The 16,399-nt window shown below is 43.3% G+C and overlaps 1 protein-coding gene across 3 annotated transcripts in view; it reads right to left on the reverse strand.

The window, feature by feature from the left end:
• The window catches only part of mino (glycerol-3-phosphate acyltransferase mino), a 103,908-nt gene that overhangs the window by 20,969 nt on the left and 66,540 nt on the right, over window positions 1–16,399 (reverse strand). For all 3 annotated transcript variants that reach the window (XM_084591232.1, XM_084591231.1, XM_084591230.1), the window contains exons 2-16: window positions 12,798–13,032; window positions 7,757–7,864; window positions 7,327–7,400; window positions 7,135–7,242; window positions 7,031–7,074; window positions 6,857–6,935; window positions 6,682–6,778; window positions 6,484–6,620; window positions 6,315–6,411; window positions 1,912–2,041; window positions 1,740–1,822; window positions 1,523–1,636; window positions 1,246–1,447; window positions 1,114–1,184; window positions 114–411 (exon numbers count right to left, since the gene is read on the reverse strand). In XM_084591232.1, the coding sequence (XP_084447358.1) occupies window positions 114–411; window positions 1,114–1,184; window positions 1,246–1,447; window positions 1,523–1,636; window positions 1,740–1,822; window positions 1,912–2,041; window positions 6,315–6,411; window positions 6,484–6,620; window positions 6,682–6,778; window positions 6,857–6,935; window positions 7,031–7,074; window positions 7,135–7,242; window positions 7,327–7,400; window positions 7,757–7,864; window positions 12,798–13,025 (1,870 nt within the window). In that variant the 5' untranslated portion in view covers window positions 13,026–13,032. The remainder of the gene's footprint in view (window positions 1–113; window positions 412–1,113; window positions 1,185–1,245; window positions 1,448–1,522; window positions 1,637–1,739; window positions 1,823–1,911; window positions 2,042–6,314; window positions 6,412–6,483; window positions 6,621–6,681; window positions 6,779–6,856; window positions 6,936–7,030; window positions 7,075–7,134; window positions 7,243–7,326; window positions 7,401–7,756; window positions 7,865–12,797; window positions 13,033–16,399) is intronic.

The raw sequence follows: 16,399 nt of genomic DNA on the forward strand, positions 1-16,399 counted from the left end.
AGGATTTTCATTTTTCTGATGACGTCATGATTGACTGCTATAATGTGACTGGACAGACGCCGACAGTATCGGGAAGTGCACATATGTCAGGTGTTTGAACTGAAATTCCTCACCTACAATGGCCTCATGCACGAACACCGAGAGTACGGCATTGGCATAGTACTGCAGCTCAAGCACGGAGGGAAGGTGAAGCGCAGGCCGGTAGAAGACTATCTTGAGGTTGTTTTCAGTGTCGCCCGATGACCACTCCATCTGAACTGTCTCAGCCAGGACCAGTTCCTTGCCCAGCAAGGCACATGCATGCCGCACAGCTTCAGCACTATCAGCTGGACACATGACCTGGTGCTGCCGCTCAGACGCTGCCATACGCAGCCAGCTAAGGCTGTATGCCAGCTGCTGCAGAGTGCCACCCTGGACAAACATCACTCTGTACACTGAATAATGCATTTTGGGTCAACAACTGATGGAAATTCTTTTGAATGGGCAGTAAGCACCATATATGACTATGGTTTGGTCTGGTTTATAGGGTTTAACGTCCCATAGCGATTTAGTCAAGAAGGGATCCGAAATTTCTACCATCCGGGGCTCTAACATCGCATGGCACCCCACACTTCAAGCAAATATCCTTGCATGTAAAACTTCACACTACTCCAAAGAAGCATGACTAGGCAGTTAAAACTGTGCAAAAACAGATCACTTTGTTTCTAAACATATTGGCTGCATCAAGATCTCCACCCAGTGACCCTGCTGTCAGATTCTGTCATTCAATCATTGCTCCCACTGCTATCATCTAAGGCCTCCCCATCGTTGTACAGAAAAAAGTTGTTAATTTGGCCCCTATTAATTCTGACAGTCACCAGGCTCCTAGCGAATGGCCATGCAAGTGAGTGGCGCCAAACCTCGTTTATTCGAATGCCTTGCCGCTGCCACAGGTGAATTTGGCCAGTCTCCCGAAGTGGCCCCATGCTGAGTTATTACCTGCTTGACAAACAAGCTACTAAACATTCATCTTTGGGCTTGAAGTGCATACATTTTTCTGACTCCTCTGAGCCTTCCAAAACTGCACCTGATGCCCACACGCTTACATTAAGTCACACAACCACAAAAGCTCACCTTTCGATGCTTTGTGAGAAGTAGAAATGCCAACAAGTTTGTGCTCATTAGTGCAAGAGACGCCGATGATTCTGCAAGAAAAGAAGAAAATGTCAAACATTGGTGCCGCACACAGAACAGGAGAAAACTTACGACAAGAGACGTGATTGGCAAGGCTCTTGATAGCAAGTCTACAGTCTTCTGGGAGGCTGTCTGCACTTGCCAGTGAACTTGTACTCGCACACCCTTTGTACTCAGTTGGGCTGCTGCCAACTCTTGTCACGTCCATTAGTGAAAGTGGGCAGTCAAAGCACAGTGGCTCTACAGACGAAGCCTTCGAAGATTCCAGGAACTCCTGAAAAGTAACGCCAAAAATGGTTGAGAGAATTTCGCAGTTTGGAGCAGGAAATGAAATGCACAAAACCCTCACCTGCAGCGAGATCGGCTGACAAAAATCCAAACGAACAGCACCATAGTTGGAATGCAGTATCCTCCAGATAGATGCGAGCGCAGCCGTGAATGTCTCCATCACCTTTGGCTCTCCCTGATATGATAAGGAAAAAACAGTTTGCAAGGCGTGAAAAAAAAAAAGAAAAAAAAAAAGAAAGGATATCAACATAACAAGCAAGAGTGAAAACAAGAATTACCAGCTGCTCACTGACAAAATTTCCGTCCAGCAACTTCTCATAGCTAATGGAAATGGGCACAATGTAAACATCCTTTACAAGACCTACAGAGAAAAAAGTATCACTTGTAAATACAGCCAGTTCATATAATACAAATCCATTTCAGACTAAATGGAAAGTAGTCACTTGATACCTTCATTGACGCAGTTAACGATGACAGACAGGAGACCTGCTTTTGGAAGACGCGTTTTTCCAGTCCGTGAACGCCCTCCTTCAAGGAAGAACTCCAAGCTGTGATTTCCTTTCAGAATTTCCTTCATGTACTGCAATACATAGATAGTGCAATAAGCAATAACCTTTAACAAGCACACCTGCAATAGTATATGCTGCTGTAGAAAAAAAACATTAGCAGGTTTTAAAAATTATCTTTTAGTTATAACGTTAACCCTAATTTCATGGTTGACAGAGGGGAACAAAAACAATCCAAACAAAAGTAATGCACACTAATATTAATAACAAAAGAGGTAGATATAACACTAAACATTCTGAGTCAGGGATATGCAAACAGTATTCAAATACTATTAGCTAGGGATAATGAAACAAAGCAACAACAGACAAAATTACAATACAAAACAAAACAACCAACAGGTTAATAGACAACAGCTGCTCGCACGCAGGTTTTGAAATGGCAAAAATTCGCAAAAAAAAAAAAAGTTTAGAAAAAATGCATACTTGCTTATTTCAACGATTCAAGAATTGCTCCACGAAGTCTGAAAGCTCAATTCAGTCACAAAATATTTAAAAAAAACGACCTCATTTGCGTCAAGGTGTGCGCGAAATGCCCGAAAATTTCCTAAATATGTTCAAAGTTCACGCGCTCGCCATGCGCGATTGCGGCGATCCTCCGTCGCCATCTTGGGCTCATTTGAAAGCCGCTTTCTTTGTGCGTATTTTGCCCTACTCCAAAATGGCGTCGGTTGGGCGCAGCCACCGCTATCACGCCTTTCCCGAGAGGCTCTTGTGCGCTGCTGATTGGCCAAAGGACGTGCTCCTCCGCATGCTTGCTTCTTATTGGCCCATCGCTGTTTTCTTTCTTTTTTTTTCTTGCGTTGCCATCGTCTGCTTCATCGCCCTGTTGCCGCGTGTGGTATTTACTTTGTTCAGCTGTTTCCTGCACGTTTATGTTTGACTGCCTGACTTTTGCTTCGGTGCGAAATGTCTGATCGTCGCCTCACACTGACTACATGCCAAGCGTTCGGCAAGAAACGGAAGCTGGCATGGAACGCACGACCGAAGGCGTTCGATGCCACGCTGCAAGCATCGCCGGTCGCATCCTCACCGAGTGGCACTGCCGGATCGAGTTCCGAGCCGCAACCAAGTATGTCTGGCAGGATCACATCGTCGGTTCAAGTCTCTAGTGACGGGATGGAACGCATTGACACAGTTTACTTCACTTCCGAGGAAAACAGTGAGCGCGCAGCAGCCGCCAGCAAAACAAAGGACCACTTAGAGTCGAAGTCTGCAACGGATAGAAAGTTTGAAATTCTGGACGTCGACGCGGAAACAACCGTCAGTGACAGCAGCACGGAGTTGTGGACTTAAAAGTCATCAATCAGTTATTCAGCATCATGCCCTGCCCCGAGTGTGGCGAGAAATCGGCGACAGTGACACAGGATCAAGGAAAAGAGTACGGGCTAAGTGCCAAGCTTGTGCTCGCTTGCACAACCTGTGGCATGCGCGAAGAAAGATTTTCTTCACCCCGGATGGCCGGTGATGCCTCGATAACGCCATTCGAAGTGAATGTTCGAGCAATGAAGGAGATACAGAGCATAGGCAAAGGAGCAACAGCCTTATTGGACTTTTTTGCCATAACGAATATCTTTCATCGTGGTCTGCACCATAAGACATATCAAGGCCATATGAGCATGATGGTGCAAGCGTGCAACGCTGTTGCAGCAGACTGTGAAACTGCAAGTGTGGACCTAGTGAAGAAGATTTATCAAGACTTCGGCAGCCTACCTAGGAACATAGACGTGATTTTTGACGAGACCTGGCTCACGCGCGGTCACAGTTCGCACATCATGGTTGGATGCATCATTGAGATGTACACCGGGCTCGTGATAGATCACGCTGTGTTGTCCAACTTCGGTTTAGGCTGCTCAAAAGGTCCAAAGCCTGATGAAGAAACTTATGCAGCCTGACATGCAGTACACACTTCAGTGTGTAAAAAAAATGTGGATTTTAAGTCTGGACAAATGGAGGTTCAAGCTGCACTGTGCATGTTTCAGAGGTCGCTGCAGAAGTACAAGCTGTGGTACACCACAATGCTATCAGATGGAGACAGCAGGAACTTTCACGCCTTGACAGAGGAGTCTGTGTATGGCTTCATAAAGGTAGATAAAAAAAGACTGCATAAATCATGTAAGTAAGCGCATGGGAGCAGCCTTGCGTTCACTTGTTGACAAGAAGAAGGCCCAAGGTAAGCCATTGGGAGGAAATGGACGGCTGACTCAGGACAGAATAAAAAAGATAAGTTACTATGGCTACGCCCTGAGGAGCCATAAGAATGATGTGGCTGGCATGAAGAGGGCAGTTGCAGCTACCCTACAGCACATGTCCTCAACTGATGATGACCCCAAGCATGCCCTGTGCCCCGAAGGCCCAGAATCATGGTGCACATACAACCGTGCCATGGCAAAAGGTGAGGAGCTGCCACCCCACAAAAACAGCCTGCCAGACTTTGTGAAGCTTTGGAGCCGGTCTTCAAGCGACTGAGCGATGAAGCCCTCTTGGAGCGGTGCAGTGACGGCATGACTCAGAATGCCAGTGAAAGCTTGCATTCCATGATCTGGGATCAAGTCCCCAAAAATAAGCATGCCTCATTGCACAGTGTCCAGAGAGCAGTGGCTGAAGCCATCAGCCGGTTCAACCAGGGTATGACGAATACTGCAATAGCAGAGAAACTGGGCTACAATGCGGGCAGCTGCCTTGTGCGCCAAGCGTTGAAAAGGATCGTCGAAGGCTGCACATGTCAAACAAGGACCACGCAGACAGGCGTGCTGTGAACAGGAAGCTCACAAAGCGGCACAAGTCTGCAAGGGGCTCTGCCTACAGCCCTGGTCTGCTGTAGGTTTAGGTGTCACATGTGCACCATGTATAGTCCTGAATAAAATTCAGAGAATGCTACTGTTTGGTTTTCGCATTTGGATTTCACCCAATTTTGCTTCTAGAGGGGCAGAACATATGAGCACCCCACATATGTTATTGCTATTTATCTACAAACTGAAAAAAGGATGTGGAGTGTGTGGCAGTAAATTTCTTGCAATGTTTTCAAGGACTGTGGAGGACGTTACGAAAAATTTCTTATTGCTTTGTTTGTGCATCAGCCACATATATGGCATCATGTTATTGCTGAAGAACAGGCCTACATAATGATACTACTTATAGTGATACAGTGCCTTGCAAACAAAAGTTACAGTGAACTAAATCTTCAAATTCGTTTATCTCTGTTTTATTTTTTTGGACTTAACCCACAGCCTTACGGGGCATTTTTGCAAGTTGTTTTCGAGTCACAACTAAAAGATTGGTACTGCTGTATTCGTAATAAATAGATCTAGCCGGTTATGCTATTTATTATGCTCTAATAATGTTCACCAAATTATAATTCCAATTTATTATAGAGAACAGACAATAAAAATTTTGCAGTCAAGATTGCATTAGTTTCTCTTACATATGGAGCACATTCAGTACAATGAAAATAGCATCACCGGCTAGAGCAACTTCCTGGCATTCCAGCTGTGCACCTTGTTTTTGCTTTAGACAAAGTTAAGCTATCAATAAGCACCGTAAGAAATAGGCTAAATATGTGTTTTCAAAATTCTATATCTCGTGACCTAATGATACTATGCACAACCTAATTACATATTTGGAATCGGCAAGAAAATCTGAACAAGACAAGTTTCATCCAGTTCGTCCTAAAAGCAACAAAAATTATTTTAAGACCCACATCTCCCCTTAAAGCTCCCAACATTTACCAGGAAACAGTTACAAATAGTGATTACTAGAAAGAAGGTGGATCCCTTCCTGGTTGATATGTGTGAAAGTTGTTTTACCATGTTTCATTTGCATTTCCCCCAAAAAAAACCCTGACACCACTCACTGAAAGTATCAAGGCACTACTAGTTAGTTTATTATGGTCATCCACAGAAGTTACTAATCCATACATAATCTGCAAAAAGCTCTATTTTTACAGGTGGCTCCATAGCAGTCGGTATGTCGATGTAAATCAGAGAAAGCAATTGTCCAAGCCAAGACTCCTGTGCCATGCTGGAGAATGTATCCAAGAAATCAGATTCACAACTGCCAATATGCCTGCTGACAGCTAGCAAAACAGAGTATCCATTTAACACTATCATTCCCGTTTCATAATGATAGTTTTCATACATATTTTATTAGTTTAGAAAAGTCAACGATCCAGCAGTGCATTACAAGATATAAGTCAAAATGATCAGAAATCGTACGATTTAACATCCCCAATCCATTCTTTTCATTGAGCTTCTGCTAAAAAAAAAGTCAGAAAAAGTAACTGAACCTTACCTCTTTGAGGACAGCCCTGTAAAGGTGGTCTTTGCGTCCATTCTTAAAGTCAAGCCGCCGTTTTATAAAAAATCCTCCCAATCCTCTCAGCAGAGTCCTATTCAGCATAGAAGAACAACGTAAGTATCTGCAGATACCCAACTACCTTGTCAGAAAGGGCACTTCTTACCCGAAGAGCGGAATGAGCAAGTTGTCCCCAGCAGCCACAAGTGGGACCCTCATGCCATTCAGGTACAGCAAGTAGGTCACAAGGATGTAGTCCAGGTGGCTCCGATGCAAGGGCAGGTACACCAAAGGAACGTTTTTCTGTAAGCATACGAGCAGCAAGCATTACACACAGTCTCTTAACTTTTCTCACAGAACTCACCTCAACAACTCGCTTCAGCATTTCGATCTGTCCCTTTGGCACGTACACGCCTGTCAGCATGCGGGACATGATGCGATGCATAAACCATACAGCAACCCTGAAATGACCAGTATTGCTCACGACAAAGACAAATGTGAGACAAATCAGAAAGAAGAGAGAAGACAATGTGGGTTACCTCAGCAACGCAGTAGAAATGGACGCCCGCATGCGTTCAAAGATACTGATAGCCCGTTTTCTGTGTTCAGGTCTGTCACCTGAAAGAGGTCTCTTACTTTTATATCAGCCGCATTTTTAAAGCAACAAGTTTGGTTCACTTTATAAATAAAAACATTAATCCCAAAGAACTCACTCTCAGGGTCGTCTTCAACAGCTTTGCTGATCGCATCCTGAATACTGCAAGCACAAAAATAACCTATATTTGCAACTGGATTAAATGAGGTATTTCGCGATTACCTTTCAGAAGCAAGTATCTCTTTGGAAATGGGCACATATTCATGTGGTATATTCTTGCAAGTGAGGTAAACTGAATTTTTTAGAAATTCTATGGGTGTCAGCCAACTCCTAGAAGAAAAAGTACATATACTAGTAAGAACTTCAGAAGTAAAAAGTAAAGAAGTAAGAACTAAAAACAGAAGTAAACATTACCTGCAACTTGATGGGACATTTAGAGCATTGTCAATGCTCTGCAGTGCTAGAGATGAGTCAATCTTGAACTCCAACTGAAAGAGGCATTAAAAGGAGAAAATGCAGCTAAACAAGCTCCAGAAGTGCAGAGACTGCAAGAGTCAGTTATACATGCTGCAATGTTTCAGGAAGTATGGCACAAAAGGTGTGCGTCAAGTTATCACTGCAGCCACACAGCCACTTTTTCCTTTTGAGCTTATTGGTTCACTTTTCAACTCTACCCAAAACCAGCCTCACACAAACTAAAAACCATGCATGTGAAGCATCCCTACAGAACTATTTAGGAGACAGAAGGTAAATGTCAGCACAGCACAGCCATGACATACAGTAGGCAAGAGGCATGACAGAGACAAAAATGACAGCATAATCCCCCAACAAAAACAGCTCCTACCTTTGTCACAGGCTGGCACTTTTCACAGCTCTCTAGGGAAACAGAGTGCAATGCCTCAGACTGTGGCTCATCCTCCATGGGGGCCCACTTCTTGAAATACGGCATAGCCTGCAAACCACGTGCCCAGTCAGAAAATAGCTGGGCCAAGAATAAGCCCCTCAGGGCTTCCCCTTTCACCACTTCCGCCTCAGGAATGACCCCTCCCCATCCTCTGTAATTAAAAGAACTTTTAGACGGGCTAGATGGTTTTCAGCTTCAGACGGCATTCTTAGCGCTTGTTTGGTTTTTTTGAGACCGTCACTAGGGCTACTCAGGCGTGTTTGCAGGTGCTTGAAATCTGAACTTTGGCGGCAGGTGCGATGCTGTCAAGACATGTTAAGAGTTCTATGTTTTGCCTTAGATCCAGGTAGCGCTTGTCCCGTGTCCTTCCTTTTCTCTCGTGTGCGTGTGTGTTTTTTTTGTGCTAAGAATGCCTTCTGAAACCATTCTCTGTACTACTCTTGACAACAGCAGAAGTACAAGAATCAGTCAGGGTTCCTTTAACCTTGGCCTGTAAACATGACAAGTCTCTATAAGCAACACAGCCACAAGGCAAAGCAGCAGGTTTAATAATCTATCTGCAAGCCTGAGTGCAGCAATACTGCAAGTGCCTAGAAAACAGGGAGGTTACCGTAAAGCTAGGTAAAAACACCACCTAGTGCACACCAACCTTACCATTTCATACAAGCATAAAAAGCCATGCAAGAAATGAAGACACTGAAGAATTTGAGGTGGCAGAAAAAAAACTATTGTCTGCCATAAACAGAAAAGGTCTGCCCCACTACAACCCGTGCCAAGAACCTATCTTTGAAACACTATGCGGGCAAACACTACAATTTTCATCCTCAATAACCATATTCTACAAACTATGAAAATGCTTAAAAGCAGTCTAAATTAACAGCAAAACGATTAATCGAATGAAAATTATGAATTTAAAAGCCTCCAAACAATGAAATTCTTGCTAAACCAGAAGAAAACCACCGAAAATAGTGGCATTAAGCCAAGATGTCCAATCATGGACAAAAGTTTGCAGGATAAGAATTTGTGACAAAAATATATATATATATATATATTTCTTTGTTGCCCAAGCTAGGCAGTGAGTTGGTCATCATTTATGTGGATAGAGCATGCATTCCTCCTTATGCCCCTATAGATTCATAGATCAGCTTTTTCTGACCCATTATGCAAAATTTTTTTTTTCATATATTATGCACCCACCAGTCCCACACATTTTGTTTGTTGTGCAAAAAAATTTGCAAAAATATATGGAGTTAGAAAAAAAGTTTATTTCTTTAAAACGTTCATTCTTTGCAGACAGCCCTATCATGGAACTTTTCAAGCTCTCCAGTGTGGTCATATTGCCTCTCCACGAGGCCCTTGCTGCATGCAAGCTTCTTAGGGGTGCAATGTAAAAATCCCAATTGAAGCGTTGATAGCAATTGATGTTAGGTGGACGACATGCTGGCACAGGCATCACTACAGCCAGTGCAGACCAGTGTGGTGAACCCCACCCGCCCTTATTCTTGACCTACACCTCTGCAGTGGCATCTTGCAGTCTGTTTGCAGCAATGCAAGCAAAGCCCACCATGTTGGCCAGTATAGCACAACTGGTGTTAGTACTTCTCAGGCTGGAGCCACTGGTGAGGCCATGTGTAGTCATATCGTTCTACCCCACATCTATTTTACACATTTTGCTAAGCCAGCTAGAATGCATACACTGGTTGACCTTGTAGCCATTTGGTGTGCTCATGACCTGCGATTAACTGCAATTTCAGTGCCACCTTTTGTATTGCTTTTGTTGGCAGCTGAGAGGTCACATTTTGTAAAAAACTGGGATTGGACTCTGTATATCCCCCCTTGCCTTGGGCTCCAATTTACATGCTCAGAAAGGCTCCATGCAATGAAGCGTACATCCTTCACTATGTTGCATGCATGCTCAGTCATTAAGGAGGGATGCAGGGCTAAAATAACAATTTTCACCAAAATAATGTGTTTTTAAACTTTTGTTGTTTTGGATTGTGCATGTATTGGAGAAACTTCGCACCAAGTTTTTGGTTCTCATCTGCGCAGCAGAAAGATTAAACTGAATTTTTTTTTGCTAGATGTGCACTCACCACCGAAAACACCTATGAACGTTGACTGAAAGACCCAGCCACATAGTGAACACGAAACTGAATGCAGAGAGTATTCCCAGGTTAGAATGCTTGGTTTTCACGCTCTCTAGTCAAAAAAGACCTGCTATTGAGAGAACGGACAGCCAAAAAAAAAACTAAAAAGGGGAAATTTTGAGACATGGCAACAGTAGACTGGTCGGTAAACCAAAATGTAAGCTTGGATTGACTATGGTAGCCTGGCTAACCTAAGTGCTCGGCAAGCGCTAGATAGAATATGGAGCCCAGACAAAGAGGCACGCAAAGCAAGCAACCAAGGAAAGCTAATTGAATATTTAGGGAATCCCCCAAGGTTTGGTTTGGTTTTGGGGTTTAACGTCCCAAAGTGACTCGGGCTATGAGCGGAGGGCTCTAGAAATTTCGACCGCCTGGGATTCTTGAACGTGCACTGACATCGCACAGCACACAAGCGCCTAGCTCTTCGCCTCTGCCGAAAAGTGGCCGCCAAGGCCGGGATTCAATCCCACATCCTTGGGTACAGTAGTCGAGCGCCTTAACCGCTGTGCCACCTCGGCAGGGTAATCCCCCAAGGTGGAGTAGTCCATCCAAGTGCAGCCATGCGGCTACAAAGGAAAGCTATAGAGCTTTCTCGGAAGCTTCATGGTTAAAGAAAAATTAGTCTTGATCCAGGGATTGAACCCGGGACCATTGCTTTTCTGTAGCAGTCGCTCTGCCAACTGAGCTAACCAGGACGGTCAGCAGATCAGATGGTAGGGTGAGAGCAAACTGATCAATAACTGGAAGTGGGAATTATGTTGCCTGAATATTTAGGGCGATCTCCCCAAGGTGGCATCGATTTGTAATAAAGGAGTAATTACTCATACACGTCCACCCAAGCGCAGCCATACGGCTACAAAAGAAAGCTATACAGCTTTCTCAGAAACATCTAATTAAAAAAAAATTCATCCGATTCATACAGCTTTGTGGCTGCTCCATACAGTGTAGCCATATGGCTTTGTGGCTATATGGCTCCACTTGGGTGGACGTCAATGTGTAATTACTCCCCTTGGGTGATTACCCTAAATATTCAGTCAACACAATTTCCACTTCAGAGTTACTAATAAATACACTCTCGCATCTGATCTGCTGGCCATCCTGGTTAGCTCAGTTGGTAAAGCGACTGCCCCAGAAGGCGGTGGTCCCGGGTTCGATCCCCAGATCAAGAAGAATTTTTCTTTAACCACGAAGTTTTTGAGAAAGACAGCTTTCCTTTGTAGCCACTCCTATATTACACAGCAAGGAAAGCATTTGACAGAGCAGACAAGGGTGCTAGGCATCTGTAAAGCTGAAAAAAGCAACTCTAAGCAGGCCATTTTGATTTATTAATTTAGGCCCTAAATTTGAATAGCATGTTCTGAAATCTTTGAGCTCATTTTCCTCAGTTTACACTTTTTGCAAGAGCACAATTATTAGAAAAACTACCATTTCCAAGCTCTTTTGCCAAAGGCTGCTTTCAAAGAGGCTTCTGGGCTAAAATTTTGTTGGGAACAAGATAAGGCACTTTTTGGATTCCTAAGAAAAAAAGTATCAAATATGTGACTATAGTAACAGAAAGAATGAAGTTCGTCTAGGCAAAAAAAAAAAAGGACTGGAACAACAAAAAGTATGCCCATATCTGAGCACCAACTAGAACAAATGGACACTAGTTAAAGGTACACTGATCACAACAATTCCATCTAATTTCTGTTCCAAATAATATTTACCAGTTTTGCTTTTTTGAGTGCTGTTAAAATCAAATAGGCAGAAAAGAAAATGAAAATTTTTTTGTCCAAAATAGAATACTTTCTTCTGCTACTCTATTAAAACTCATGGTAAAGACTGCATCCATGCAAACTGCTGGCTGGAAGTCTACGGTGGTGTGACCTCACTTCAGACACAAAAACAAGAACACATTACTAGATGCCGCTGAAATTCCTTTGTGAAAACAGTAAAATAACCTCGTGTTCACTTGAACGCAATAATCTACCAATACAAGGCTACTTCATTTGTCCTCAGAGTAATTTTAAAAATCTTTTATTTTTATTTATACAACAGTGCACACATGTACACTCTGCATCTGTTATAAATTGACTTATTATAGTCAAGGTTTAATGTCTGCATAGACTGAGTTTATTTTGTAGCTTTTGGACCACAAAAGGTTTCCAAAAAAGCTCCAAGGAACCCTGTATTTCTTGGCTTCCATTTCTCCCTTATCGGCAGAAATGCACAAAACAGGAGGACTAAACAGTGAAAAGTAAAAGTTGCGCCCTGTCACACAAGAGCACAATAATCAACCATAACAGATGCTTACTTTTTTTCTCAACCTCTTTGGCTCCTGTAAGAAATGTACAGGTCTTTCCAATACGAAAGGAGCCAAGGTTTGAGCATTCAATAAAGGAGTGCTTCAGAATTGCTTGTAACAAACATACTTTCTCCGTACCTAGCTTTCCTGTATGAGTATAATATTAAAAAGTAATTTTCAGCTTTAGCAGACTAATATAAACATCATTTAGTGTGACACAGCTCTCTTTAGTATTGGAAGGGCCAGTAGATATCTTGAGGTGACTTAAGCAAAAGTTGTTCAATGCAAGGTAAGTATAAGTTACCTTCAAAAATACTGAATGTAGTCGCATCCATATGTGCCCTGTTTACTACGACTCGAAACACTGCCAGGATTTTTACACAAATGCCGAGACGTGCACCTTACAATAATTAGGGGAAAGTAAAACAAAATATTCATTTTTTTTTTTCAATTTTTTTAAAACATTGACTTGTTTAGTACAACTTGAATTTTACTAGCAAGTGTTCGCACGTTTATTCCTGAGCACACTATTTTTCAGATAACAGCTCACCTCACTGGGAGGAGGGCCCTTGCCCCGACGTGCAGCAGCCATGGGCACACGGATGCTGTCCACACCATGCTTGTCAGGCTTGAAAGTTACAACCCGTGAAGAAGGCCGGTCCCCTTGACGTGACCTGCGCTGCTGGTGTTCCCGCCCCCGCCTGTCTGCGACGTAAGGTCCTGACTTGAAGTCCCACATGCTGTACACATCATGCAGGTTCTGCAGCAGCTTCACCATCAACGCCCTGCAGAACAACAGGCATTTGTAAAGAGCATTTCCATCTAGGCCACCCAGTTTGTGACAACAGCAGCTCAAAACGCCTCCATGCCTTCAGACGCATATACGAAAATAAAAACAGAACCACAACAGCCTAGACTAACACGGATTTGAAAATCAACCTGAACAAGCATACATGTTGCATGAGACAGCTCTGCACATTTGCATCTCATCCCCAAATGTGATCAATATTATCTCTACCTACAAGCCAACCTACCAGAAGGCTTTGATCTGTATTACCAAGCCTGTATTACCAATTATCAATGCAATAGCTAACCCGATTCAAATTCGGCTCTTTGCAGACAATTGCATTCTTTTTCATGAGAGATTAACAACATTAGTGACCAATTACTCCTTAACTCTAACCTTAGTAAAATTCAAGAATGATGCAGTGAGTGGGATATGAAACGTAACAGATAAAACAGTCTTCATGAAAATAACAGATAAGCGAATCACGCATTCGTTTCAGTACAATCTTCCATCTCATCCTTCAACTGAAGTAAGCGAATACAAATACCTTGGAGTCACTATAACTAATAAACTTAATTGGAACAGACATGTTTCTAACATATGCGCATCCTCATTTAAAAAGCTTTCCCTTTTACGACACAAACTAAAGCAAGCTCCGCCTAATGTAAAGCTGTTAGCATACTCATCAATCATAAGACACAAGCTTGAATATGCCTCCACTGTTTGCAACCCGTACACAAAACTGTTTAATTTTTTTCTTTTTCTTAAATTATATATATATATATATATATATATATATATATATATATATATATATATATATATATATATATATATATATATATATATATATATATACCGGGTGTCCCAGCTAACTTGAACCAAGGATTACAAAATAATATATTTGAGGTAGGTCAGTGAAATCAATTGCATACAACTGCCAGCCTGTTTGCGCACTACAGGCAATTTTTTGTTTTGCAATTACTTAATTAGATAATTATGTTAATTTCTCTAATTTGTTAAATATAGTCTTTAGACCAAAAATGTGAATTGGAAAGTTGTAGAACACCTTCAGAAACCCCCATTCCATTAATTGCGATAAAGAGTCTCACGTGTATCTTTTTTTCCGGGTTCAGAAGAAAGCCCGCGAAATCCAAATACCACGTGACTAGCGCATTGTGCGCCGCGATTGTGGTGCTCTCAGTCGTGGTTTGAGCGAACGAAATCAGCTGCGGCCGTGACCCGATGGTCCCGTTGCAGCGGCAGGCAGAAATGTTGGCGATGGTTCGAGCAAGCTCGAGCTCGCCCGTCGCCACCGCGATTTTGGCCAGGCCTGCGCACCGCAGCAGCCTACATCACGACAGGCGGATGGCGATAAAGAACCGGCAAATGAAGGTGCAGCGCTAATTTTAGTCGAGTCACATGATGTCATCTCACCCCTTTACCCAAGCTTGTATGAGCAGATTCACTGGCTGATACCTTATCGCTCATCCGTTTGTCATGACGTTCGCTGATGGGAGAGAAGGAGGCCTTGTTAGAATCTCGGTGGTGTCGGCTCGCCGTTCTCGTTGCTACTGCACCGTCACGTGGGCCAGCTCTCTGACGCGGGCGAAGAAGCCATCGCAGGCATACCGGCCTGCCACTTTAACGGGGCCAAGAAGACACGGCCGCAGCTAATTTCGTTCGCTCAAACCACGACTGAGAGCACCACAATCGCGGCGCACAAATGCACTAGTCACGTGGTATTTGTATTTCGCGGGCTTTCTTCTGAGCCCGGAAAAAAGTTACACGCGAGACTTCATCGCAATTAATGAAATGGGGGTTTCTGAAGGTGCTCTATAACTTTCCAATTCACATTTTTGGTCTAAAGTCGATATTTAATAAATTATAGAAATTAACATAATTAGCTAATTAAGTAATTGCAAAACAAAAAATTGCCTGTATTGCGCGAACAGGCTGGCAGTTGTATGCAATTGGTTTCACTGACCTACCTCAAATATATAATTTTCTACCCCTTGGTTCAATTAGCTGGGACACCCGGTATATATATATATCAGGTCTATTAAAGTGCTTAAATGCTTAAGGCAATGCCTATGGAGTCTGCCAATGTCATGACTACTGTCACACTTCTTCCACAACAAGCATAGCAACCCAAGATGCATGACCAGCTTTATTTCCACAGCCCCACACACAGCTAGGATCGCAGTTACAAATCAGAAGCTAGTGATAAACTTCTCTCCAAAACACTTCGAATGATAAAGTGCTCCAAAAGCGTATATCGCCTCCACACTCTCACATAATAAAGAACAGCAGCACTGATGTCTGCTGTGTGCCTACTCATATGCTGTCTTCCACAGTGCAAGAGAAAATGAGATGAATGCTACATGAACTGCTAAAATGTATTTTATGAACAATAAACTATTCTCTTCACTACCAGAAATACTTCACTGAGGAAGCACAACAAGTGTACCCAGAGGTCCAATCACTGTGCACATCATAATTTAGGAAGATTTGTAGTAGGACATACTGGGTGTCTCAGATGTGTAGCAGTGACTATGGCACTATTCGAACTGCATGTCATATGCATTCCTTTGCTTCGCAACTTAAAGGTAAAGGACAGTCAGTGCTAACAGCATGGTGCTTATTTTCTGAGAATGAAGGAGCAAAAAGGTGCATTACACGGCACATTAGAGCAGGTACTTTGAATTTGGCACCGCAGTCAATGCAACTCATCCATCAACAGACGTGTCATTTTCATCAAGCTTCATGTGCCTTTAAAGGGCCACTGTCCACCCTCTGGTCGAAAATATTTTCCTCCCTAGTGACTGTGGGGCTTCGAAACCAGAACGCAAGGCCTAAAAAGTTTTTAAAAAGAGTAACTAAAAACGCAGTTACAGCCACTGCAATCACCCAATCCTGTCGTGCTTCTCTCCTCCCGTTCCCTCGCAAAGGTTTTTCACTCCCCTGGCCGGTGGTCTAGCCTTCACAAGCCAAATTCCCCTTCCTCCTCCACGTTTTGGTGGGAGGTGGGGCGTGGCACTCTGCGTGCGCAAAAACGAAACGGGAGAGGGAGCACGCGCCGCTGCATTCACTGCATTCAGTTTGGCCGCGGCGAGGGTAAAACGCACAGCGAGTGGCGCACACAATTAGTCGTGTATGCCCATCCTTCACCCATCAGTCAGCGAGACGGACCAATTGGATGTCGTCGCTCCTCCGATGTCAGCCTAGCGAATCGTAGAGAATGGGGAAGCTAGTTTCCCGAAGGGGAGGATGAGAGAGCTTTGATTTGTATTTTTGCTGCTTTGTGGCGCGCATATCGCAGTGGCATTTTGCACAGACTATCTCCGGTACCCAATCAAAGCACT

Source organism: Amblyomma maculatum, chromosome 1 (assembly GCF_055883805.1).
Source record: "Amblyomma maculatum isolate TAMU_Amacu chromosome 1, ASM5588380v1, whole genome shotgun sequence".
NCBI classification, from domain to species: Eukaryota; Metazoa; Arthropoda; class Arachnida; order Ixodida; family Ixodidae; genus Amblyomma; species Amblyomma maculatum.